General features: G+C 33.8%; 3 protein-coding genes across 3 annotated transcripts; 1 reads left to right on the top strand and 2 right to left on the bottom strand.

Moving 5' to 3' along the window:
* Window positions 1-1979: 1979 nt before the first annotated feature.
* Window positions 1980-3600, bottom strand: LOC124836533 (topoisomerase I damage affected-like protein). Its single transcript, XM_047311702.2, has one exon. It carries the CDS (start codon window positions 3469-3471, stop codon window positions 2593-2595), a length of 879 nt encoding a protein of 292 aa, XP_047167658.1. The 5' UTR covers window positions 3472-3600; the 3' UTR covers window positions 1980-2592.
* Window positions 3601-21254: 17654 nt separating this feature from the next.
* On the top strand, window positions 21255-25474 carry LOC124823021 (aspartic proteinase Asp1-like). Its single transcript, XM_047295141.2, has 8 exons — window positions 21255-21604; window positions 23053-23170; window positions 23364-23587; window positions 23840-24064; window positions 24172-24313; window positions 24505-24705; window positions 24798-24870; window positions 25130-25474. The coding sequence occupies exons 1-8, from the start codon at window positions 21261-21263 to the stop codon at window positions 25237-25239; spliced, it is 1437 nt and encodes a 478-aa protein (XP_047151097.1). The 5' UTR covers window positions 21255-21260; the 3' UTR covers window positions 25240-25474.
* Window positions 25475-25865: 391 nt separating this feature from the next.
* LOC124823022 (NAC transcription factor 32) lies at window positions 25866-27486 on the bottom strand. The gene is made up of 3 exons (XM_047295142.2): window positions 27238-27486; window positions 26881-27158; window positions 25866-26792 (listed from the first exon to the last, which is right to left on the bottom strand). Exons 1-3 carry the CDS (start codon window positions 27395-27397, stop codon window positions 26370-26372), a joined length of 861 nt encoding a protein of 286 aa, XP_047151098.2. The 5' UTR covers window positions 27398-27486; the 3' UTR covers window positions 25866-26369.
* Window positions 27487-27877: the final 391 nt, after the last annotated feature.

Here is a 27877-nt window from a genome sequence, read left to right as displayed (position 1 = left end):
GACGGTTCACTAAATTATTTAAGCTCCACTTTCTCCACTTATCTATTTGAGTTATTTACATGTTCCACCGAACTATCAAGAATGCCCATCGATTTTTTTGAGATGTTCACTGGCTTCACTGAGAGCTATTCGAATTTCTTACCCTACATAGACTTCTCACCGAACTATCTGGGTTGTTTACTTACTCTACCGAATTACTCAAGCTTTTCATATACTCCATTGCGTTGTCTAGGACATTGAATATCTTATAGACCTATGCCACCAACTCGATTGTCTTGTTGAGTTCTTCCCTTGCTTGTGTTTGGTTCTCAAACTACGTGTTACCGTTAACAATGTCACTTCTTCTTCAACACCTTCCTTTTAATTCTTAGATTAATACTCTTGCAAATATATAACTTTAACACAACTGAAACACTTGTTTGAGTAATAATCTTTTTTATAATGATCAAACTTCTCACTATTTAAAGTATTTAAAACAATTTTAAATAAAATTCAATATAAAATATAAATATAAATAAATTTAATTTTGTTAAAAATATTTAATAAAATCTTTTGTATAATATTTATATAAAAATTAAATTGTTTTCATTTAAATAAAATTATTTAATTTTAAAATAAAACAGGACTGAATTAAAATAAAATAAAAATACAATAACTAAAATAGTTACATTGATACTACTACATCATGTTATTAATTACATATTACACAATGACGTGACAAAATTTTAATTTTTTAAATTTTGAAAAGATTAAAAAAATTAAAAATTATTTAAAAAAGAAATCATGATATGACAAGTGACATCTCTTATCTCTTTAATACGAGTGCAATACTTAAAAAAATCTAACTGAATCATTTTTTTAAATTAGAAATCAAATCCAAACAAGTAAAAATACAATAACCAATTTACAATTTCGCTACAAAAGATTGGATATTACTGGAATAATTTAACCATGTTTTAATTACACGTGATGTGCAGGAGAAAGTAACAGGGTGAAGGTGAACTGTAATTGGATTATCGCATTCGCTCTTGCTTAAATACATTCATGCTTTGTGAATAACTCCATCCACCTCTATGTAAATATATCAACACCCAATTTCAATTTCCCATTATGAGAAAACTCATGTATAATTCTCTTATCTCAATTACCCTGTCAAAGATGTTGTTAGAGAAAGGTTCGGAAGATAAGGACATCAAAATTCAGATTAACTAATCCCACAAGTTGCTTGAAAATATGAAATTTCTACAACATAACCTTATCCGATGAATTCATTTCAAAACTTCATAAAAAAACTTTCGCAGTCATGGGAAAACTACAAAATCAACTAAAACACAAATAAGTGTCACTGCCATATCACATATCGTCTCTGAAAATACCAACAAAAAGTAATGTGATCCTATATCCAATTCTATTTTTCTTGTATTGTAATTTCGTTCGATTTCAAATTTAAATCCCAATGAACTAAGATGAGAGAATTATTTGATACATTGTCATAATATTTCAATTCAGAAGAGTTTTGTTTTCTGTATGATGGTTGGACATGAAATCTGTCTAACCTTTAGAAGTTCACACCATTGATCCTAAAGAAGTAGGACAAAAATCAATAATCAGAAATCAGGTATTTTATTATTGAGACAACCCTCATGATTCCTGCTGGTTAATGATGGATAAATGTGTGCACTCATAGGTCGTCTTCACTAATTCAGAGTTCCGAAATGATTGGAGCTATAAAACAACAAATGGATACAAAATATTCCCAGTGTGTCTAAAACGCCAAGGGAATTCAAGTGATTATAGACCCCTTACAGGCATTGACTGTGAATAGATGGAAACAACAGCAAGAGATGGTATTGCTGACAATGTTGACAATAATTATGTTTCTGGTGTTTTAATTACTATTGCAAAGATGGAAACAACAAATTCTGTCATTGCATATAAGCTTTTGTTGAAATGAATGGTTAGAATTTCACACCAATTCGACAGAAGAAATGGTATTATCAAGTTTTAGACACTTTAGTTATTGAAATGTGCTACATCTTTTTGGCTAAAGAAGCATAGAGGGATATGAATATAGGGAGTTGTAGGTCTTAAGGTAACACTAGCTTAGAAACTTGCATAACCTTTAATCAGCTGTAACTGCATCCATACATGACTATACAGAGGTGGCAACACACCATATTCCAGATCTGCTGAGTGATGATGCCCCTTCCAACATCACGAAGGGTTCATTCCTAAGCTTCATTGAACATCTCTTCCAACACCACCCATTACAAGACCAAACCACATGAGCCCTTTTCGTTGCCCATCTCTTATCATCATCTAACAACCCTCAAAGTCAAAGCATTCAACACAGCATTTTCTTTTTCTTTTTGAAAATTTTTTAATCAGAATGTAGTACACATTACACATTGAACCCATCATGAATCATCCGAATCACAAAAATTGCCATACATGATAAATGGCTGACTTTTATAGTAACTGTAAAAGTCGGGTGATTTCTCACAAAAAAAATTCATGAAAACTAAAATCTTTTAAAAAAAACTAGTAAAATCTAAAAAGAAAAAAAAAAGTAATAGAACACTTACGAACATGTCATGCCAAACAGAAGATATTATCAGTCATCAACAAAATATACTGCAAAATCCTCAACGGAGCGTTTCCAAAATCCAAGTATGGCAGCCTCAATTCCCTCACTCTGCATGCCCCATCCACCGGTGCTCCAAGCCGAACCCGGTTCATCTCCACCCTTCTGAAAAGGTAAAAAGCGCCGCCGCGCCGCTGGTCGGAAGAAGGGTTTTTCTTGGTTTTATAAAAGCTCCAACCTTTGCCAGCAAGAATCCGACAAAACTCCTCCATGGTGCCGACCCGATGGCTGAGGTCCCGCGAGTAGAGAGAGAAAGAGTCGCAGTCCCAGTTGCCGGCGTTTCCGGCGGCAGCGGCAGCGTCAGGGTGGGAGCTGAAAAGGACGATCTTGAAGGCGCGTGGGGAGAGCGTGAGGAAGCAGCGAAGATGGGTGAGTGGGGTTGCGGAGAGGGAAGGGAAGGGAATGGGAACGGCATCGCTTTGGAGGGAGCAGGAAGAAGAAGAGAAAGATAATGATGAGGGTTTGGATGATGATGATGATGATGATGGTGATGATGGGTTGGAGAAGATGATGTGAGAAAGTGAGGGTGTAGGGTACAAATCGAAACCCAAGTCCCTTGCAATGGTAGCAAGCCTATATGTGTCTCTAATGATCTCTTTTGTTGGGAGAAAAATCAAAGCTGGGATTTTGTACCTTGTTGTTCTTGTTCTTCTTCTCCTTCTTCTACGATGGTGGGGTTGGGATGTGGCACGGGCTTCATCATGAACATCAGTATCTTCGTGATAATGGGTGTGGTAATGGTGGTGATTTTGGGTTAGCATGTGATGAGGGTTGTGGTTGATGGTTTCCCCTAAGACCAGAGAACGAACCAGCTTTAGTGGAAGCATCTTTCTTTTTCTTTCTTCCCCCTTCTTGTTTCTGTGTGTGTCCCCTTACCTTACCTTGGCTTAACGAATCATAAGTCACACCTTACAAGACATGTCTTGTCCTTCTCATTCTTCTTTTTTCACCAAATCTTCGCTCCTACCCAGTTAGTTCTTTGACTTTAGTAAAGTAATTCTTTCAATTTAATTAATCTTTTGCTCCTATTCATTATCCTTAGTATAACAATACCCATACTATAATTACAAACCGAAAGGTAATAATACTTTCCACTCAAAACCCTTCGTATATGGGACCGTAGCTTTATTAGACTAATTATTATGTTCCATTTCTGCATTTTAAAGTCAATGAACGAATAAGTATTTTCCTTCTTTTTCCATTATACAACATACAAATTCCTGAGTCCATTTGTAAGTAACTTTTTATTTTTTTATTCAACTAAAAAATGTACCATATGAATAATTTTCAAATGGTAGTTAATATTTACGAGAGTGCGTCTTGTTTTTAAGGCTTTATAGTTGCTTGAAAAATTCCTCTGTTCAAAGAGACGTTGGAGAGAGTTACTGTGCATGCAAAAACACTCAAATTCTGAAGTTATTTGAGATACAAATGTTATAAAAGATGACAAATAAAGAATACAAATACTTACAAAAACATCAATTGATTCAACAAGTCTGTCACGAGAACATCTACACCTTTTCAAAAACATTATTTTCTTTTTCTTGAAAACATCCACTGATTTTACTTCAAAATTTCCTCAAATAATGTTTCTTTAAATATTTTCTATTCTCTCTCTTTGAGTTTATCTAAAGAGACGGTAATAATGTTTCTTTAAATATAAATTAAATATTCAGTTTAAAACTTGTAACGAATATGAGATGATAAAGTCAAAATAGTTACAATGAAAAATCAATATATAAACGACAAAATATTTGACAATCTATTTTTCATATAATACTGATAAAATAAGATAACTATATATATTTACGAACACAGAAATAAGATATTGAATTTATCAAATTATTATTTTATTTTTAATTTAAATATTTTGCTCTAATATTTGTTTATTTATAATGCTTAATATGTTAATTTAGATTATATTTTAAAATGTACCACTTTCTTTCAAAAATAATTAAAAACTCAAATAAATAATTACCTGTGTCACTAGCTAAACTAAAACTTTATCCTACTGGCTTTCCTAGTTCTGTATTTCGGGCTTTTTATTGTTTCATCTGGGTTTCTTGCTGCACCTTCAATTTTTCTTTCTCCACCTTAATTTTCTCTAAAGTCCTTTATTATCTTGACTATGGTAAAAACCTAAAACGTAATTTCTCTCCTATATTTATTTCCTCACAACACTCATCTCAACCCCAGGCAAACAACAACACAACATTTTTAATTTCTCTCTCCTTTTTCACCTTCTCCCCCATCCTACACCACACAACATACTCTTTTCCTCTTTCACTTTTACAACACTTATTTTTCACTTCCCTTCCCCACACATGCTAGAACCTCTCTCTGAAAACCAATCGCTCAATCAAGTAAGTAATATTTATATAATTTTATTTATTGTTTATTTAGGATAGTATTATGTGATATTTTTACTAGATGTTGAAATTCGTAGGAAAATAGGAAATAAAATTGTGTTTGGACTATTTGTACCATATTTAGAAAATCCGTTAGACAAAGAATTAAATTTCAAAATGTAATAAAATAAGATATCAAATTTTGAAAATTCGGTATAAGAAATGTTACAAATTCGAGAAAGGTACCGAATCGGTTAAATAGTCTATTGAATTTTGAAATCTGGTTAAATAATTTACCGAATTTTAAAATCTGGTTAAGTAGTTTATCAAATTTCGAAATTCGATTAAGTAGTCTAACAAACTTCTAAATCTGATTAAGTATTCTATGAAATTTCGAAATTTGATTAAGTAGTATAACAGATTTCGAAATTCGATATATACATTTTTTGTAATATATTTTGTCGCAACCGGGATCGCGACGGGATGGCAAGCCGAAAAACAAACGGGATTAAGACATGGTCTACGAAAAGTAGATTTTAGGTTCGGGAATTGGTTACGAGTAAGGAAGGTATTAGCACCTACTGCACCAGCCTAAAAGCAGTACCTTTAATGAGTTTGTTTTAAAAATTATTATAGACTGATTTAGATTTTTGAAAAGCGAATCCAACAAAGATTTGGTTTAACAAGATTGACATTTGTTTTGGTTTTAAAGATCTTGTATTTTATTATTACTTAAGAATGGTGGGAAATACTTATAAAAAAATTTATGATTTAAAAAAAACATTATTTGTATGTAGGAAAAATAATACCTTTAGGAAAAACTTCAGAGTACAATAAAAAGGGAAAAAATAATGATGTAGATGTGACATACTTTTAGCTTTCAATACTCTTCTATTTCTTCTTTGGTGATTGTCGTTGACAGAACCCTTATGGGTGAGAACCTATTTTTTTCTATATTGTCTTTCTCTCTTTTTATTATTTCTGCCTGTTTCTCCTTCTCTCTATTCTTTCGTCCCCTTTTTTCTATGACAGAGTGCGTATTTATATACACACTGTAATATTATGACAATCTTGGCTTAATTGTGAATTAAATTACAATAAAACAAAATAGGGAAAGAAATGGTCTTGGTTGCCAGAAAACAAATTAAATAATATTCAAAACATTGATTATCAATATTGTCAGAAAATTTGTCCATTTTAAAAAAAAATAGGAACATTGGATGAAGTACCTCACAAAGATGGAACATTGGAGGGCCTTCTTCCATGGGTGCTTCTAATAATCTTGACATGGGACAACATGATGAATGAATTTATTGACAGATGATGTTATCATGGGTAGGTGTCAATTAGATGAATTGGACTTATAAATTTATAAATTTGAACCTTATCTCACTTTGGACTTGTAATTGTACTTTTGTTTTTATGATGTTAAATTTCTTTATGTTGGAATTAAATTACAAGGGAGAAGTTTTATGTTTTCAAAGATGCAGATTTTGTGGTGTCGGAATTAATTCTATATCTAGATTTTTATGTTGTCATTTGTCTACATTTTTATGTTGCCATTTTACTACATTATGCAAACTTCAAAAATGCATATTATTTGTATTTTCTAGCCATTACAACCATTTTTGAATTTTTATGCTTCTCATTCATTATTTGAGCTCTCTAAATTGTGTACCCACAAGTTCAAATCCAAATTGGTTGTCACAAACTATATTTTACCCAAAATTCTAAAAAAAAAGAACAAATAAAAAAGAGGCAAGAATGGCCGGCCAACCCACCCATTGGCAATTTGGGTTTCCATCCTTACCATCCTACATCTAAATAGGATGGTTTGGCCTGACCTATTTTTGACTAGCCAAAATCGAGTCAGGTTGGCCCATCTGGCCATCCTTGTACATCGAGGCCTTTTCCGTGGGAATGGCCACCATTTTTCATTAGTGGAAATTTGGATTTTTTTTTTCTTTTAGATCGGGACCTTTTACTTGGTAATGGTCATCGAGTCCTCACTTCTTGTATATATATTCTTTCCTCAAGAATGGTTGAGTCTATATATAAAAAGAAAATCAATTATTTTTCTCTTTTTGATTAGGGACCCTCTACGTGGTAATAGTCACTGAATTCTCTCATATAGATGCCCTTCATACCCTCTTCTCAACAATGGTCGAATCCAAAACTCAAAAAATATAAAACAAATTCAAAATTAAAAAAAAATTCCACATCCTATCATGCTTCTAAGTTAATGTTTCCAAACCTTATTTTTACTATTTTCTAGTTGGGATTTCGACACTCCACCAAGGTTTCAGCTTGCAGATTGCTTTTAAGTTGGGTTTTGACATCTTGCCAAGGTTTCCACACCTTGTTTTATCGCTTTCAAGTCGAGCTTTTGATACTCTGCTAATGTTTTGACACCTTTTTTATTAGCACAAGACGAGCTCGTCTATAGAAATCTGGTTTTGAAGTTTAACTAAACAACATGAAACGAATAAGAATAGAAGAATAAAAAAAACCCTAAACGTTAGAAAGAGTAGGTAACCACACAATAGGAAGCCTAATAGAATACCATTGAATAGGAAGCCTTATAGAATAAAAGAATAGAAAACAAACCCTAAACGCTATGATAGAAAATCCTAAGTTAGAAAAGTTAACCACACAATAGAAAGCCTTATATAATAGAAGAATAGAAAAACAAATATTGAATGCTAGGACATAAACTTTAAGAACATGTTTCCACAAAACAAGTTCAATACACTAACCATAAAGACATTAAACAATCCTCTAAAAGAAGTCTAACACACAAAAAATCACAAGAACGTCAAACTAGGCTATTAGAAAACTAGGATTAGGCAAGCAACAGAAAAACAATTAAGTTTAAACACTAGACGCTATGCTAAATCACTGTTAAGTCAAAATGTCTAAGAGAGTTTGGACTAAACACATAAGCTTACTTTACCATGCTATGCTAAAACACATAAGCTAAGAGAGCGAAAGCTAAACGCATAAGCTTACTATATCCAAGGGGTATTCAATTTAACTCTTAGGGAAAATGAAACAATATCAAGACAATGTCATTCACAAAAACATTCTAAAAGACTAAAACTTAAAACACCATATAAAACACAAACAATGCTAAACAATTTTGATTTAGAAAGGAAAAATCACAAGAAGCGTTTACATCAATTTAAACGATACCATGAGCTAAATTATTACTTCAACGATGAAGTTTTTACTCAACGCTTGGTATGTTTAGAAGAAAAGCTTAATTGTTAAACACTACCTCAACAGTAGGAAATCAAAAAGCACTTTATTGTTCTGAGCAAACATTAAATGACGATAAATGCTCAACATTCAAAAACAACAAAAGTGATATCTGATTAATGAACTACATATAAAAAATCTAAACAAGATCAGTAGTAAGTGTCAATAACAAGAAAGACATTCACAGAATGTTTTTTGTCTAGGGATATCATGAAACAATACGTACGTCTAAACAAAACATGAAAACAAAAAGTAAAACACCAACCGAGAAGGAGTTTCCTACAAACTAAACAATATCAACTACACTCACAAACAAAACATTAGAAAACATAGGATCCTAAACAAACACTGAAATCATTTTGAAAACATTAAAGCAAATAGGAAATAGGACATACATGTTGTACAGACTTCTGTTCTATCTTGTGTAGTATGATTGTTACAAATGTCCATCTACCTCATCTCATAAGAATCAAAATAAACGTTCAAAGAAGAAAGTAAAAGAAGACTAATAAGCTCATCAAAAGTTGTGCCAATTGAGAAGTCAAATATGCATTTGATAAAGCTTTGAAAAAGCACATATGCTCTAACAAAAAGACTTTATCCTATGACAAATGTTTACACCAATAGCCAAACAAGAAGAGATATTAAGACAAGCATTGTCAAATGGTCATATTGATAACGGTTGATTTTACGTGTCTTTGTGTGTATATTTTGTGAATAGATCAACTCCTTCATAGCTTTTACCTTGTTTTATCCTCAAGTTTAATGTGTTTTCTAGTTTTCTTGTGTTTTATTTAGTGTGTGTGAAATAAATGAATAGGAAGCAAATCTAGTGGAGGAAAACAAGTAAGAACTCAAGGGAACATGTTTTGGGACAATAAAAGATCAATTTGAAGCAAATACCCATGTTGGAAGCATTTGGAATCGCACAAGAACTTGAATTTTATAATGCTGTCAAAACTGCCTGTAGCTGAGCGGTAGCTGAGGTGCAATTGAGCTAACAGTCTCTGGATTGCTGGCGTTGGGGTGCAGCTGAGCGCTCTATCATTGGAATTCTGCGGTTGGGGTGCAGCTAGGGTGCAGTTGAGCGCCCTGCTCTCTGGATTGCTGTCGCTGGGGTGCAGCTGAGTGGTGGCGACGGTGATGTGTCAAAATGGGTTATTTAAACATGGGTCTTGTGATTTTTTGGGCATTCTTCTCCTCACACACTTCATTCTTCACCTTGAGAGATTGGGAGAGGCCCTTGGAGGCTGTTTGGGGTGTTGGGAAGCTCTCCCTCTCCTCCTTGGGTCTTCAAGCTTCATCAATGGTGATTTTGTCCCTTTTGGGTTGAGGAAGAAGATGGTCACGAATTGGAGATGGAATTACGAAGGGGAGGCGCAAATGGAGCATGGAGCAGCTGCTAAGAACCTTGGGAAAGGCTATGCATCTTCTCTTTGGTTCCAATCTCTTCCCTGTCTCTTCCATTTTTTAGAACCCTAAGTTCTCCACCATGGAGGATTTTCCCTATTTGTTGAGATTAGTTGTAAAACATGGAATTCTTGTGTATTTTGTGATGCTAATGATATATGCTCTTCTATTTTATTTCAGTGTTCAATTTCCATGCTTAATGCTTTCTTTGGATTGATCACCCATGCATGATTTTTGGTTCTTGATGTATTGAGAAATATGATTTGAACCTAGAATTGAAATTGAATACTATTGGATGGAATTGAGATGTTTGTGAATGCTTGAGAATGAAATGGATGAATTCTAGTCTTGACAAATTGTAAACACACTATGTTAAATTCCTTGCACACCAACTGTTCGATAAAATACTAAAAAGAGTTTTTTGTGTTGTTTTGTGCACTTTGATGTCTAATTGAGTTCTAAAAGGAAGAATTGTCGTGTGTTGCACAGATCCCTTGGGAGAGAACGATATTTATCACTTGCTACGCTGCGACCGGTGCACTTGCCATTGGTTTTGCAGCCAACACATATTATCATATCTCAAGACAAGCATCGTCATAATGGCTATATCTTCAAGGTGTATAAATAAAAGGCAAGAAGAGGAAGACAATGATGATGAAGAAGAGAAAAATTGAAGATGTATCACCATTAATTGAGCAAGGAAATCACTTTGAGCTATTAAAGAAAAATTCCCTATCCAAGGAAAAGGAAAAAGAGAAGAGCTCAAGAAAAGAATAATACTCTCAAGCTTCATCAAAACATCCACCTGAAGAAAAGAAGAGAGAGTAATCAAGTGAAAAACCAAGAAGTTCTCTTAAGCTTTATTGTAATATCTATTCACCTTTTTAAGGAGAGAGAAAAAAGAGAAAAAGAAAATTTAAGCAACACTCCTTGTCTTCAATGTATTATATGCTTACCTTTGTAAAATAAGATAAAAGAGTGAGGAGAGAAACACCTGCGAGTGTTTAGATTGCTTTGTACTATAATCACCTCCTCTCTACGATTGTAATAGTCTAAACGACTTGTAAGCAATCATTGATTGCAATTCTGGAGAGAATCAAAACACTTAAAACTTGACTCTGGAGAGTTAAGCAAATCTAAGTAAGGTTGTCTAGTACCAAGACTGGTACGAATACTCAACTAGTTTAGGGTAACTGAATGTTATTTGTTGACTAGGAATACCAAGAGTGGTGAATAATACGGCACAACTAGGAGTGAGTGAAACTCAACTAGGCGGTATCAGTGGATATCAACAGAGCCTAGGGATACTAAGAGTGGTGTGAATACTCATCTACTATAGGGTAACAAGAGGTTATTCGCTACGAATACTTATCTACTTTAGGGTAACAAGAGTTTATTCATTGATTGAGGATAGCAATAGTGGTGAGAATACTCAACTGGTCTAGGATAATTGAAGTTTATTCGTTGATCAGCGATAATAAGAGTGGTGAAAAATACTTCATAACCAGCAGTGGGTAATACTCAACTAGACGATGTATCACAAGTGATATTGGAAGGATCTAGTGATACCAAGAGTGGTGAACAATACTACGCAATCAGGAGTGAGTTAGACTCAACTAGTCATAAGTAATAATGGTTACTCATAGGACTAGGAACACCAGGAGTGGTTTAAAACACTCAATTATACTTCATTGAATATTTAATGAAACCCTCTGAGTTAACTTAGAAAAGAACTGGATGTAGCTGTAACGAGTGAGCCAGTATCAAAATTATTTTTGTGTTGTAGTCCTCTTTGTAAATAACTAGCTCTTGATGAAGACAACCCTTCTAGACGCTTAAGTTAGCATTAAATATTTAGTTAGCGTTTATATCTTTAACATGTTACTGCTTATACATCTATTGAAGAATATTGAGCTAGCTTTGTAAACGATCTTCATGGAATTGCGTTTATAGTTAAAGTACAACTAACTCATGAGTGTTATGTACATCATGCTTAGCCATCTAGCCGCGAAAAAGGTTATGAAAATATTATTCAACCCCTCTTCTAGTGTTTTCTCGTAACTTCATTTTTTACCACTTTCAAATTAGAATTTCGACACCACGCCAAGGTTTCGACACTTTGTCCCTCTCTCCCTTACATCAATACTCTCTCCGTGGGTATGATTATTGATTTCTACACCAGGAGTGGTTTAAAACACTTAATTTTACTTCATTGAATATTTAATGAATCTCTTTGAGTTAACTTAGAGGAGAACTGGATGTAGCTCTAACGAGTGAACCAATGTAAAACAAATTTGTGTGTTGTAGTCCTATTTGTAAACAACTAGTTCTTGATGAAGACAATCCTTCTAGATGCTTAAGTTAGCATTAAATCTTTAGCTAGCGTTTATATCTTTAACATGTTACTGCTTATACATCTATTGGAGAATATTGAGTTAGCTTTATAAACGATCTTCATGGAATTGAGTTTATAGTTAAAGTGAAACTAACTCATAAGTGTTACGTACATTATGCTTAGCCCTCTAGCCGCGAAAAAGGTTATGAAAATATTATTCAACCCTTCTTCTAGTGTTTTCTCGTAACTTCATTTTTTACCACTTTCAAATTAGAATTTTGACACCACACCAAGGTTTCGACACCATATTCCTTACATCAATACTCTCTCCGTGGGTATGATTATTGATTTCTACTCAAATATTAAAAATTAAAAAAAAAATAAAAAGTTCAAAATGTTTCAAAATCTAAAAAAATTGCATTGCATCAACGTCCTATTCATTGAAATGGTAATTCATTTCCATCTCCTTTTTTGAAACCTTCTCTCTCTTTTTGAGAATGATTGCATCCATCTCCCTTTAACATTACCCTTTTTGAAGAGTTGGTCATTGTATCCGGTTTGATTAAGTACATTTTGGTCTTCTCGTCTTTCTTGTTGTCTCTTTTAAGACATGGACAAGCATAGTATTTTTATCTTTGCTTATATTTTACTACAATAATATGAAAATATTAAATATTTATATTATCTAGTAAAATATAAGTAAAGAGTGATAATTATCAACACTCAATTTTGTTCGGATAAATAAAATTAAAAAAAAATACTCCAAAAATAAATTTGATCGAGATAAAAGTTTTAAAAAAAGTAAAAATTAAATAAAAATAATATATATTTATATAATAAAATATAAAAAACATAGCAATATAAAATATATATATATATATATATATATAATAAAATTAAAATTAAAAAATAAAATTAAAACTAAAGCAAAAATAATAAAAAAGAGCAAAGGAAAAATAAAAACAATCTAAATAATTCACTATAAGCATGTGGATTAGTTTCTTTGCAGCTTCCCATCCAAAACCCTAAATCTCTTTTCCTTATGAAAACATAATTTGTATAATGGAAGAGTCACCTCTAGGACCTAATTAAAATAAGGTTCAATGTTTTGGTCGGTCCTTTTTTTTTTTCAGAATCTCAAATAGGTTCCCTAGTTATTAGTTTTTTCAATTGGGTTCTTATTTTTGAAAAATTTAAACAAATAGAGGTCTGCTGTTAAATTCGACAAATGTCGTTTAAGAGGTCATTACATGGTATGCTGACAGTAGTATTTTAAATGATGTGGCATGGTATATATGATAATTAGATTATTGTGATGTGTAATTTCTAATTTTTGAATTAAAAAATTAGAGAAATTGTAATTAAAGGCAGTCCCTTTCTCAGCAATTTGCTTAATCAAATTTGTTAATCACATTTGCTTAATTCATAATTAAAAAAATGGCAATTCACATTTGTTTAATCAAATTTGTGAAAACTGTGAGGGTTTTTGGAGGTTTTTGGTTCTGTGTTTGATTGATAGTCATGGAGTTTGGGTTCGTGATGAAGGCAATGGAGATGAAGGATGCACAAAGAGGCTTCGCGAATTGGGAGTTTCTGTGATTAGGGATTCTTTCTGCTTCGAAGGCGCACTGGTTTTCGCGATTGCTCGAGGAAGGAGAAGACGTGAATGCTTCACTTGGTTCGCGCATAGAGGTTGCGATTGAGAAGCTGTTTGCGATCTTGGTTCTCTTTGTTTTCACGATTGAGAAGTTGTTTGAGTCCCTGTATTAGTTCTCTAGGTTTTTTATTTTGTTGCAGGTTGCTGGATCTAAACCACAAGGAGGCATAGATTAGGGTTAATGACGGCGGGGGCTTGAGGGTTTAGTGGTGGCGCGTTGAAGTGATTTGGGTTTTGTGTATTTTCTGGCTTTGGGTTTGCAGGTCCGGTGATGGTGAAAATGATGAAGGTGTGTTGCGATGAAGGTTGGGCGAAGATGTTGATGGTGATTTGGTTTCGTAGGGCGATTTTTGCACTACGTTTCTGTGTTGTGGTTGTAGGTGGTGGCTAATGGCGGCATGGTGGCCTAAGAGAGGAAATTTATGGCAGCGGCGCATGGTGTTGAGAAGGTTGATAGTTGCGGCGTGGATGATTGGTGAGGTAGTGGCGACGACTAGGGTTATGATGGCGGCACAAGGAAGGGAAAAGGAAGTAGGGTTCTGGAGGTGGAAGACAAAGTTGATTAAGCAATTCCCCCAATTTTTTAATTTAAAAATTAGAAATTACACATCACAATAAGAGAACTACAAGAGAACGATCAGGAACAATAACTAGCAATTGCCAATGACCCCTACAAGTTAGAATAATATTAATTAAAAGAAACTTTTAAACTAGTCATGAAAAATTTAAAAATTATGTACTTACTTATGCAAGTAAGGTGCTAAATAGACCTCTTTACCATCTTTTTCAAACATTTCTATCAAGTACTTTTGCACCTCCTCTGATTTATTTCCTACAGTTTGAATTATAACAGGATCAAGAAATCCATAGATAGTAGCATTCCTTCTCTCGATGCAGAGGTGATGCAAATACCTTCAATATCAACAAATAATGTTAAAATAAATACACGAATGTAATATGATAGTATTTTCATGGTTTGTGAAGGTTTACTTACAAATTCCAAAGTTGTGGAACTGTTGTAGAGAGGAGATCATTACCAATGACAATTTCACAAATATCCCTATGACGTATTTAGGTTTCATGCACAACCAATGAGATAAGTTGTAGATCACTAACATAACAGGCCATGAGCTATGTCTACTACTCAAGTTACCATACGGGTTCATTCCATCTGTAGCAAGTCCAAGTCTAAGGTTTCTTGGATCATTTCCAAAATATGGAAACATTGAATCTATTGTCTGCCATTAACTACAATCAGTTGGATGCCTTATTTGACCATCTCTTTTACGTTCATCTACATGCCATCTAATGAGTTTTGCATCTTTGACATTAGCAAATAATCTTTTAAACCTTGTAATTATGGGAAGATACCACAACACCTTTGCTGGAACACCCTTCCTCACATCATCTTCGAAGTCACCATCTTTTTGCTTGCATCTTAATAACCCACAATGTGGACAGTGATGTAACTTTTCATATTCCTTCCTGTACAACACACAATCGTTCGGACAAGCATGAATCTTTTTATACTCCATACCCATTGGACATAATATCTTCTTCCATCATAGTTAGATGTTGGCATCGTATTACCTTCAGGAAGAATGTCACTCACTAACTCAAGCAATTCGGTGAAACTCTTATCACTCCACCCATTTCTTGCCTTCACATTAAATAGTTTTAATATTACCGACAATTTAGTGTACTTAATGCACCCTGAATACAAAGGCATTTCTACATCACTACACAAAGTTGCATACATATGTGATCGTGCAAAGACATCATCTCCAACATCACGAATCATTTGCTCCAAACCATCTTCCATAACGAAATCCACTTCTTCTGCTTCAGTTTGAGACACATGTGCTATTGACACTTCTACTAATTCACCATGCCATGTCCACTTGGTGTAGCTCCTTAGGAACCCATCACACAAAACATGCTCTCGTATTACTACAATGGGTAGTCTCCGCTCGTTCAAGCAATTCACACATGGACAATAAAATCTTCCATTATTATCTACTACATTCCTCGTAGCAAACTCAATAAATTGTTCCACTCCTCTCTCATATTCTTCGGTTGTTCGTTTAGAATTTATCCAACTTCGGTCCATACTAACGTTTTGTGCCAATGAACTGAAACCAAGAAAGTGGTGACACTTTAACGTTTATTTAACAACGTTAGGCTTTGTAGACCACTACAACGCAAAAACACTATAAAGGTTATTTAATAACATTTATGAAAACCTCTAAGGTTATTTTGTTGTGTTGTGTTCATTCTCAATGACCCTCCTACTACTCTTATTCCTAAAAGACAACAAATAAAAGACTTATGGTTTTGTAATAATAAAACCATAATAATACTACCTCCATACATGAAAGAAAGAATAATTTCATTCTAATAACCATATTTGGAAGAAAAAACATGAACAATTACAAAATAATACAAATAAAAGACAATAAATTACAAAGACATGAAGGATAAAAATTAATACCTTACAGATGGAACCTTCAAATTGATAACTTGTACGAGGAATCCTGACCAATGCTTGATTATAATTGTAATCAATGACTGAGCAATACAATCCTAATATTATTGTTTGCTTGTAAAATCTTGCGTGATCATCAAGATACCTAAGAAAATATACAAATATACAATCTCAAAATTCTTGTGTAGAAAAATCATATTTGTATATCTTACTTCCAATACCTCCCCCGCATATAGTAGTCAAAATAACGGGAAAATCAATTTGTTACACTAATTTAAAGGAAGATCACTACAGACCTGCATTGATATTACATCTGCATGATCAATAATCAAAACCTGTTTAAAATAAATAATACTGTCAACTACATATTTTATGCCTCACAGGCAAGGTAACTACATATTGAGATACATTTGTCACTAATTAAATATGATCTAACAATAACAGTTAGGAAAACTTACCTCTATGGATGAAAGAAAATCTACATCTTTTTCCTTATTACTCCCGGCCTCCTCAATTTTCTAGAAAATTGAACAATCTAATGTTATAAGCAATACATTTATAAAAGATTCATCACACATTCATAAGACTAAGGATTATTAATAAATAAAAACTCTTTAAATTCATATTTTAGAAAAGGAACAAAATACGGGGAAAACTTTAAAAAAAATAAGCATGTGTATTTTATACATTAGTAGAGAAGCCACATGATAACAAGCAACATTATTACAATGAAGTTGTAATTTAAAAAAAAAGTTGGGTCTCTATACTTGACATAATTTTTATTTTTATTTTTAGTTTAAAAAACACTAAAACTTTTTCTCTTAGATGAAAGATGTTATGAATCAGACCCTAACAGAAGTTGTTTATTATTTAGGGTCACTTGCCAGAAAAGCAATAGAAATCAATTCGCTGTGTATATAGGAAAATTATGGGGACTGTTCCCTCAAAGGATAATATCATATTCATATACAATGTTTTTACTAAACAACAGATACAAATTGGCCCAATGTTTATCTTAAAGAAAAAATGCAAATAGATACTAACAAATGGCATTAGAATACCTAATACCTTTTAGTTATACTAGAAGGTATATGTACTTGAAGGTTGGACACAGTGCCCAAAACTGAATAAAGTTAATTCTCAACAAATATAAAGTTAATCTAAAGGGAGCAAAAGAAATCTCTAGAGTCAGATATGAATAAAAAAAAGCTAAAATAAACTGAAATAAAAATGCTTACATTAACCAAGCATAGTGTTGAAGCAATAATAATGTCAGAGGTATGGAAATCACTAAACAACTTGATTGTCTTCCTGTAGAGAAGAAAGCATAAAATTTAAATTAGAACTGAAATATCATCTCACATTATAAGTCACAACAAATACAAACAACAAATATCGTGCATATGTATCTAAGTAGCGTACTATACAACCCTTTTTGTCTGAAATAGTTATTTGAAAGGAACTATCACTACATAAAATTGGCTTATTCTAAGAAATGTAAAAGGGAATAAATAGGGAATGAGCAAATTGATTTAAGAATGGGCAGTTGAGAGAAAGAGTAGCAGAGATAATGGAAGAATAGAGTTCAATAAGTTAAACATTTGGAATAATCTAAAATGTTAGTATAGACATTCTATAATGAATGTTGTCCTATACCTACATCTTCACAAAGTTGTTAGAGAGGCTGCCAAAGACACAATAATCATATAATTTAAATTCGTGGAAATTTAAATTATACAGAGTAGAAGTAGCTAGAATTGATGATGTAATTTAAGAATTTAAACAACATTACTATGCCCAATACACACGACCTTTTATAAGATGTGTTTCATTGTCCATAATTGACCACATCTTCTATTTGATCTTTATAAAAATAGAAATTTCACTCTTAAATCATCTAAGCATATCATCAAATGGATGTTAAAAGACATCATTTTTAAATAAGTGGTTGAAGAGTAGCTTTCCAACCCGACAATGAAATCAAAGTGTTTCATAAGTACTAGTTCAGAAATCAGTATTTGGAAGCTATAACTATCAGCTTCTAAATAAACATAAAAAAAAATCACATCTTATATGTGGAACCGTATAACCAAGCATAAGAATTTAGCATCAAGATTGAGAGTTAAAGACTCATGTTGAACATTGCTCAGAATACCAAAATTCTTAGACAAAACATTCCTAGTACCATGTTATTTCAAGATGAGAGCCATCCGTAGAATTTTCTACTTCTGTTATATGAGTTATTAGTTGTTCTTATTTTTTGTATTTTGTTATTTGAATTGGAAAGAATGTAGATCTAAAATAATAAAGTGAATTACAGGTTGGAAGATACACAAACCCTGAAGAAAACCCCTTCTTCCCTGAAAACTTCCCTGAAAAACCACTGCTCTGCTACTTTTTCTCTGCCACTTTCATTGGCACAATCCAGCATCAATAATTCAGACAGAAAAGTTTTTTTAATTAAAAATAGTTTATGATTACACTGGTTTATTTGTAGAAATATAACCATAAATCCAAAATTAAATTTGAAGCAAATTCTCGTGCACGAGACTTAAAACACAATCTTTTTATTCTTCAAGAATCAATGAAAACTAAATTAACTGGATAAAAAGAGGGGAAAAGTGTTACAGAGAAGAATGTGAACTATAACTACCTTCAAAATTCTCCAATCACCGTTGTGGATAAGGCTCCCTCCTCCTCCTCTCTCGTGTTAACGCCGCTAATTTCTCCACCAATCGAAACACAATCCCCACCAATCTAAGAAATTAGTGAAATTAATAGAAGAAAAACATAACAAATTAGGGAAAAACAAATAGTAGAATGTGAACTATGAATCATAAAACCTACTTGGTCAGACTTCAGAGATTTCGAGGAAGAGGCAGCAGAGTCAGAAGTAGTCTTGCAGAGGAAGGAGTGTTCTCGGAGCTGAGAAGAACACAGGCACGGAGGAGTGCTGAGAAATGCGAGTGAGGAGTGCCGAGAAATGCAAGTGAGAGGGATGAGACGAAGAGGAAGAGAGGAATGAGAGTGAGAGGGAACGTGAAGAGAGGAATGAGAGTGAGAGGGAACGTGAGATATTATAATTGATTTCTAAAACTCCGTTATAATACATCAATAATAGGTTTTCAACTTATTTACAAGTTTGTCACAAGTTTGTCACAAGTTTGTCACAAGTTTGTCACAAGTTTGTTACCGCTTTTCATATTATAACTAATTTTCAAAACTACGTTATAATATGTTTTAAACTTATTTACAAGTTTGTCACTGCGTTTCATATTATAACTGATTTTCAAAACTACGTTATAATATGTCTTAAACTTATTTACAAGTTTGCCACCGGTTCTCATATTATAACTGATTTAAACAAACTACGTTATAATATCTCCCTATTATGATGGATAATTTTTATCCGTCATAATAGATTTGTTATAAAATGTCATTTTTCTACTGTTAGTTTGGTCGAGGCCTTATTAACTTTTAAGGTTCTTTAATGAACCCTTTCATTCTTTAATGCAACCACCTCGTCTTATTAGTACTGCTCTGATGCCCGTGTATCATGTGGATTAGAAGAGATCTCAAAAGGCTTTATCACCACGCTCCTGCTGTCTGTCCTCAATATACAATGCGTGTTAGAGTATTTTCTTTACATTTTGTCATTGATCTCATATGAGAAATTTATATGTTTATGTTTTTGTTAGTTTAATTATCTTTCAATCATATTTTAGATATGTTGTGATGATCCTTCTCTTACCATGAAAGTTGTTCTTGATCGATTTCAATCCATGGTGATCATAGCCACCATAGGCACCTTTGGGTCCTTAGGTCGATACCCCTAAATCTTAAAGTTCCCACCTGCTATCAAGAGCTAATCCCTGCTATCAATAAATTCAAATTTAAGATTAGCCTGATCTCGTATGTATTAGTTAGTTATCAGTCGTAATAATGAATGACAAATTATACAGATAAATTTGTATGATTAAATTTTTTTCCTATTAAATTTTATAGGATTGTATTTTAAGTTTTAGTTTTAATCATTGACATGGGACATGGAAGAGATTAAAAAAGTTAAACATTAAGTAATATGCAAATCATAAACCATCTAATTTACAAAATCTAAAATGCATCAATTATATGTACAATCTTACTAGTGCTCACAAAATTAACCAAACTAATTAAACACTAATTTTCTATCTCATCCAGAAGTAAATAAACCAAACAAAGCATAATATCATATGATTAAACTTTATAACAGAGTATAGTCATAAAAACGGGGAAGGATCTAAGCAGAAATAGCAGAAATAGTGATACAAGATAGTAGTAGAAGAAACAAGCTGAAGGTATGCGAGAAAAAAAATAATATGCATCATAAGTAAGAAAAAAATGAAGAAAAAATTTGTGGTTAGAACTAAACGGGTAGCACTGTTTGTGAGAAATGATGGTGTCGGTGGTGTGGTCTAGAACCAACTATTTACAGTAAGAGTGTGGTGTAGAATGGAAGCAAATATAGAGAGAAAGCAAATCTATTATTAAAATTCTTAATAATAGATTTTTATGAGTACAACTAGTATCGTATCTTCCCTTACCCTATTAGGGGTGACAACGGGTAAGATACACATAATATTTATTCGCAATTCGATTCACAAAATATTAATAGTTAATATTAGAAACCAGTGATAACTAATTTGTATAGTCGAAGATACAAGCAACCTAAAAAAATTGAAAGGGTAAGAATACTTATTTTTTGAATCCATTATAAATTGGAAAATGACACTTGAACAACCATTTTTGACAACATTTAGACACGCGCACACGTGTCAAAATCTGAGTGGTCCATTTTCATTTAATTTTTTCAACTGGACCACTCAGATTTTGACACGTGTGCGCGTGTCTAAATGTTGTCAAAAATGGTTGTTCAAGTATCATTTTCCTTATAAATTTATGTAGTTGAGTCGAGTCATACTTATTGTCTGTGAAGTGAAGTCGTATAAGAAAGATGATAAAATATTTTTTGCATAAAAGTGAAAAGGGTATTAAAAATTTGATGAGGTGGGGTTTGATCGGAGGAAGAAAAGAATAAGCAGCTAGGGACAAAAAATGCATTAGAAGAAATCCCAGTTTGAATTATGGAAGCAATGCTTTTGTGGACCCACACCCATCTCAATTCATATATAAACCTTTCATGCATTTCCTCAAACACGCAACCTACCCTCCACACTCTTCTCAATTCCAAAATGAAATCAGCCAATTGGAGATTATTGCTGCTGCTGCTCTTCTTCACCTCCTCTACTTCTTCAGCATGGTTCGGCACCAAACACAAAAGTTCCGGTGCAAGTTCCAGCTCAAGTGGAAGGTTTCGTTCCGATGAAGCCTCGTCTTCATCGTCATCCTCGTCACCGTTCCTACTAAACCGTTTCCGTTCCGGTTCAGCCGTGGTGTTCCCTGTTCACGGCAATGTTTACCCTGTCGGGTACGTAAAAGGACATCTGTTCCTTTTCTCTCAATCTTCTCTTTCTGTTATGCCTTTCTTTCTCCACTCCGTTTTCTTCCTCCTTTTCCCTGCTTCCACCCTCTTTCTGTTCCTTTTATTTATTCTGGGAAAGAGTACTCATTACGTTGAAACATCTCCTAATTATAATACATACCAATCAATAATCTTTAACCTGATACACATTCAAATAATAGAGTTTAAATGATTCATATATTTTTTCACAAAGAGGAATGACTTCTCTTGAAAAAAAATTTCAAGCCCTTAATCAACCATTATTATCTCTCTTTTATTATCTTTCTTCTCAGCAATCTATACTTTTAATACTTTTTTTTTCTATAGTAGGTTTCTTTTAACATTTTGGAGGTTAATGAATCAATTTTCTTCCATACATTTAACTTATAAGTATTTAAAATATAAACTCCTCAATTTTCATGCAAGATTTATAATATTTATTTATTAATTTAAATATATTTTTTAGTGCCCATAAAATTATCAACTTTTGATTGAGTTGATCATTCTTTTCCTTTTTTTTAATCCTTTTAAAATTTGAAAGAATTGTTTTTAGTCCGTATAAAATGTGCGAATTATTGTTTTACTTTCTATAAAATATTTTTTATTTTTTTTTTCTCTTTCCAATATTTTAAACTGCTATATGTATCTCCAATTTTCATTTTAAGGTATATAAATAATATTTATTTTATGGTTCTCACAGTTTTCTTAGATATCACATTTTGATATTATCATCATTTGGAATGGTAATTTGATATTTTGTTCACCGAGTAAGGCTAGGTAAAACAATATAATCAATCATTTGACAATAAGTAGAGAAATTGAACGTGTGGTGGGTCACGTGAACCCACCAACCCCCAAAGGAAAAAGGAAAAAAAAATAGCTCATTGTAAAAATAAAGTTAAATTAAAACTTTAATTGATCTTTAATTCGTTATATTTTGTTAAATATAAAAGGAATTGAAATTAACTTTTCTTTTTAAAATAAATTTTTTTTTTGAAATTTTGGTGGATTTTTAACTCACTCATCCATAACTTATCAAACTAAATTAATATTTTTCAAATTACATGTTAAGAAAATCATACATAGAGTGAGTTCAGACTAATACGACTATCCCATTCTAACAAATATAACATATATGTAGTGTCATATAATATTAGATCAGATACAAACTTTTAATTAGAGAAAGTAAATAAAACAATTACTCGAATTCATAATTAAAATTCATAAGTTAAAAACATACTAAAATCTTTAAAATATAAATCATACAAAGCTCATGTCCATTTTCGTTTTCATTCTTCTGATTCAAATATTATATGCTGGCAAGCTTCTTCTTTTTTTCTTTGAAGTTACACATCTTGAAATATGTACATACATGCCAAGTCACTGTAATTTCTTTCAACTTTCAACGTTCACAGGTTTTATAATGTCACTCTCAACATCGGGCAACCACCTAGGCCATATTTTCTTGATATTGACACAGGTAGCGACCTTACGTGGCTTCAATGTGATGCCCCTTGTTCCCGTTGCTCTCAGGTGATGGATATTCTCACTCAATATGAGTGTTCAGAATCACCAAGGAAATTCATAATGTTTTGTTTTTCCTTGAACAAATGTCATGTCAAATGAGACTAGGCTCATCTTAGCAAATAGATACACGTGTAATGTTGACTTGTTTGATTACATTATCCTGCTAGTACTCGTCTCAAATATTGTTGCTTATTTTCAGACACCACATCCACTTTATAGGCCCAGCAATGACTTAGTGCCATGCAGGCATGCCCTTTGTGCATCCTTGCACCATAATGATAACTACGACTGTGAAGTTCCGCATCAATGTGATTATGAAGTTGAGTATGCAGATCATTATTCATCCCTTGGTGTACTTCTCCATGATGTCTACACTCTCAATTTTACAAATGGAGTCCAACTTAAAGTTCGTATGGCCCTTGGGTTAGTGTATAATATCTCAATCCATTTTTAGTTCCTTTGATTTTGCTATAAATTTAGTTAAGAATCTGAACTATCCACAACAAAAACACTGTTGTTGCATGATCCACTGTTTGGCTTACTCTTTTAGAGTATAGAAATGTCACTTGATCGTGGAAACCCTACATACTCATGATGACTATACCATATGCGTTGTGTTTTGGATGTGAAAATTCTTTGGGGTATCTCATACACTTTTTCTTATTCCTTTTGCAGATGCGGATATGATCAGATTTTTCCAGATCCTTCTCATCACCCGTTAGATGGCATGCTTGGCCTTGGCAGGGGAAAAACTAGCTTGACATCACAGCTGAATAGTCAGGGTTTGGTGCGAAATGTGGTTGGACACTGTTTGAGTGCACAGGGAGGAGGGTATATCTTCTTTGGAGAAGTTTATGATTCTTCTAGACTAACTTGGACTCCAATGTCATCCAGAGATTAGTAAGTAGATCTTCAACTCATATCGTAATGTTGCATTTTCCACTTGTATAGTCATCATTTCTAATTTTTTCTGAACTCTGAGACCTCGTTTCCGTGATCTGTCTCAGCAAACATTACTCAGCAGCAGGGGCAGCTGAACTCCTTTTCGGAGGAAAGAGGACTGGGGTTGGAAATCTTCATGCTACTTTTGACACTGGGAGTTCTTACACCTACTTCAACTCTAATGCTTACCAACTACTAATCTCTTGGGTAAGTTGAAAATTTCAACCATTTTACAATGCTCGAGGCTTTACAAAGATCATATATCATGTCAATTTCATCATGCGAGATTCGAGTTGTCTGTAGAAGGACAAAAGTATAAATAAGTTATTTCTTTAATCATACAAAAAAAAAATTACTTGTTACTTAACATGGATCTTTTGTTTAATTTGCACACGAAGTTGAGGAAGGAATCAGGTGGAAAGCCCCTAAAAGAAGCACACGGTGATCAAACTCTTCCTCTCTGTTGGCATGGCAAAAGACCTTTCAAAAGCATATATGAAGTGAGAAAATACTTTAAGCCAATCACACTTAGTTTCAGTAGCAATGGCAGAAGTAAAGCTCTGTTTGAAATCCCTCCTGAAGGATATCTAATAATATCTGTGAGTCCCTCCTAGTGAATTCCTTCTAGATTAACTTTTTTAAAGTAACAGACACATTTCATGTATGAATGCTAATAAATTTATTCCGGCAGAATATGGGAAATGTTTGCTTGGGCATTCTAAACGGCTCTGAAGTAGGAATGGGTGATCTGAACCTAATAGGAGGTAGGAATGTTGCTATTATTTCTTTTTCTATTGATGTTCGTTCTGGATGATAGATATCACTTGTAGTTTACCGTTCATAGTCTCTTAGCAGTTAGCAAAACTCATAGCTGTTTGATTTTACATTTCATGAGATTTTCACATTTACCACTAGACTAATATTTATAACTTTCACCTTTGATATGATTTTTCACTTCATAACGAATTTCCAAACACACCTAAAGAACTATTCTTTTTGAATTCCCTGGTCGTGTTTATGCAGACATATCCATGCTAAACAAAGTGATGGTATTTGACAACGACAAGCAGTTGATCGGTTGGACATCGGCAGATTGTGATCGGGTTCCAAAATCCAGAGATGTCAGCATTTGAACATACCAGATACCTTCTCTTAATTACTCCTGTCATCGTATAAAATAGTAGCTATTGTCCTACTTTGTAGGACAAAGTCATTGTATAATATGAGAGTCAGATTTAATATATTGGTACGTAATTCAGAGATCTAGCCTGACTATAATTTGTTTATAGAGATCTAGCGCTATATATCGGACTGGTAACATGTTCTAAGTAACCACTCATAAAATCATATGACATTAGTTTGACTGCACATCTTTTGCTATACCCCCAGTTTAAACCCCAAGAAAATATTTCTCTTCCGGTTGTTCATTCCGTTGGAAAAACATCCGTGGAAAGTAATTTTTCACGATTTTATCCAACTCCCCAAAACGCACAACTTACTTCCAGACCACGCCATAAAAGACGTCACGGCTATTTAGTCCTCTACTTTCAGATATATTCAAATCTGACTGTACCAACATTATCAACAATTTATATTTATATGTTGGTTAATTCCATAAACACTATCAACTTAGTACTAATATCATCATCGGCAGCTGTTTTGAGACTTAATTTTTTCTGCAAGTTCTTTTATTATATACCATCGTTTCTGTTCTGTTATTATAAAGTAATTTACACTAGCATATTATAGAGTCTGAAGATACATAGAGCAACTTTTCCATCCTTTGAATGGAAGAATTTTCATTCAGCTGTTTACTTCGAATTGAAAAGTAGAAGTTGTAAATTACAAATATATGAAAAAATCATACTCCAATACCATAGAACAAGAATTTTCCAGGTTGAGTTCCTACAGCTACACATTAACCCTCCAATAAATCCTATGAATCGACACCTTGTTGAGATCATTCTGCTCCTACTCTCTTTTACACAGTTCCCTTATTTTTTTTTTCTTCACATCTAATCCAAATACCCATTTCAGCCGAATTCAAAATTCCCTGACCTCTCTAGAAGAAAGAACAAGAATAGTTACTACACGTGCAGCTCATTCGTCACTAAGCCTGGCAGCACATGTTGTAACAGTAGTAGTAGTTAGGTGAATGCAATCGCAAACCGATGCTGACTTTACAAAATAATGAAGATATTCTGGGGTAGAGGGTCCCATGTAATGCACATAATGAAGCCCCCTTGTCCAAAAGGTATCGTTTTCACATCAATAGGGCTTCCATGAGCACGTCCTGCAAGGGGGAGACGTGGCCCATTTGGTACTCAACACTCCCAAAAGGATCATCCACCGAAAGGTTATTGCCGTCAAAGTAATTGTATTGAAAATCAAACGCGTTTTCAAGTTGTAGGCCTATGTCATTCCATTTCGGGTGGCTCTGCACCTCTCTCTCCCACCTCACGTCCGGCGAAACCACCTGCTCTGAACCGCTCGACTCACTCTGCAACCTCTGCATCGAATCTGAACTATCCATAAACAATTGCTCGTTCCCAAGCTTCTCAATCACCGGCTTCGTCTCGTGTTCGAAATTATAAACCACCTCAGTCTCCGATTTCGCTGCCCCCGTGTTGTATTTCTCAATCTTCCCTTTCTTGTTGTAAATTCGACACAACACCCAATCGTCAAGCTGCACCATAACACCAAAATCAGAAACTTTTCAAACAAAGCAAATCAAAACAACATAATAAAACAAAGCAAATCAAATCCAAACATACCCTCAGGTTGTTATTTTTCTTGGAGGCTGATCGGTCAACATTGGCCAGCCGATATTCGTGCATGATCCAATTGGTTTTCTCTCCTTTGGGGGCTTTTCCCGAGTAAAATACCAGAGCTTTCTTTATCCCAAGCGCCTTCGGTTTTCCGATCGGTTTATCGGCGCCGGTGGCCTTCCAGTACCCACTTCCGGCGGCCCGATTCGGCCGTGAGCCGTTGGGGTATTTGCGGTCCCGAGGAGAAAAAAAGTACCATTCTTTCTCACCGTAAAATCCGATTTCTGCAGGCAGAACATGATCATGAGTGAATTGAATGATAGAAATGGAAAGTATACGAAAGGCAGATGAAATTAAACGGACCTGGAAGCTGCCATGGATCAAACTTGTACAAATCGACCTCTTTGATGATAGGAACAGCAATTGGTTGACCAGCGCATTTCCGACAAAGATAATGGTTCACCAACTCATCATCCGTGGGGTGAAACCTGAACCCTGGTGGCAACTCTAATTCACTCTTCATTTGCTTTTCCTCTTCTCGCTTGTGTGTTGTTGTAGTTGTTTGTTGTTGGTGAATGTTGTTGGCTCTGCTTTGGTTTGTGATTGAAAGGAATGAGAAAAGAGACTAGGTGGGTTTTATAGTGCGATGGGATAAAAAGGAAGAGAGTGAGTTGTAACACGTGGGTTGGTGAGGTGGAGGGCAAATCCATTTGACAAATTTAATAGAGAATAATCAAAATAATGTAATCTGTGTGACAACTTGACAAGTTTCATTCTAGCTAGCTAGGACGCAGCCTCAACGTGGCAGTGGATAAGCGTTCCGCTTTTAGGATGATTCTGTCATCGCTTACGTCAAATTTTGGGCAGTACCCTTTATTTTCCAAAACGTGGACTCTGTAGTTATTAGCCACGGTTGAGTGTTTGTGTTTAGTCCAGTGTTTACTCCCAACTGTGTCGTGTTTCATGCTCTGTCCAATTGCGTTGTGCCATGTTTCAACATATT

This window comes from Vigna umbellata, chromosome 2, assembly GCF_029865625.1.
Source record: "Vigna umbellata cultivar VRB3 chromosome 2, Vumbellata_1.0, whole genome shotgun sequence".
NCBI lineage: Eukaryota > Viridiplantae > Streptophyta > Magnoliopsida > Fabales > Fabaceae > Vigna > Vigna umbellata.
Note: the sequence above shows the minus strand (reverse complement) of the source record. Positions and strands in the feature narration are given on the sequence as shown.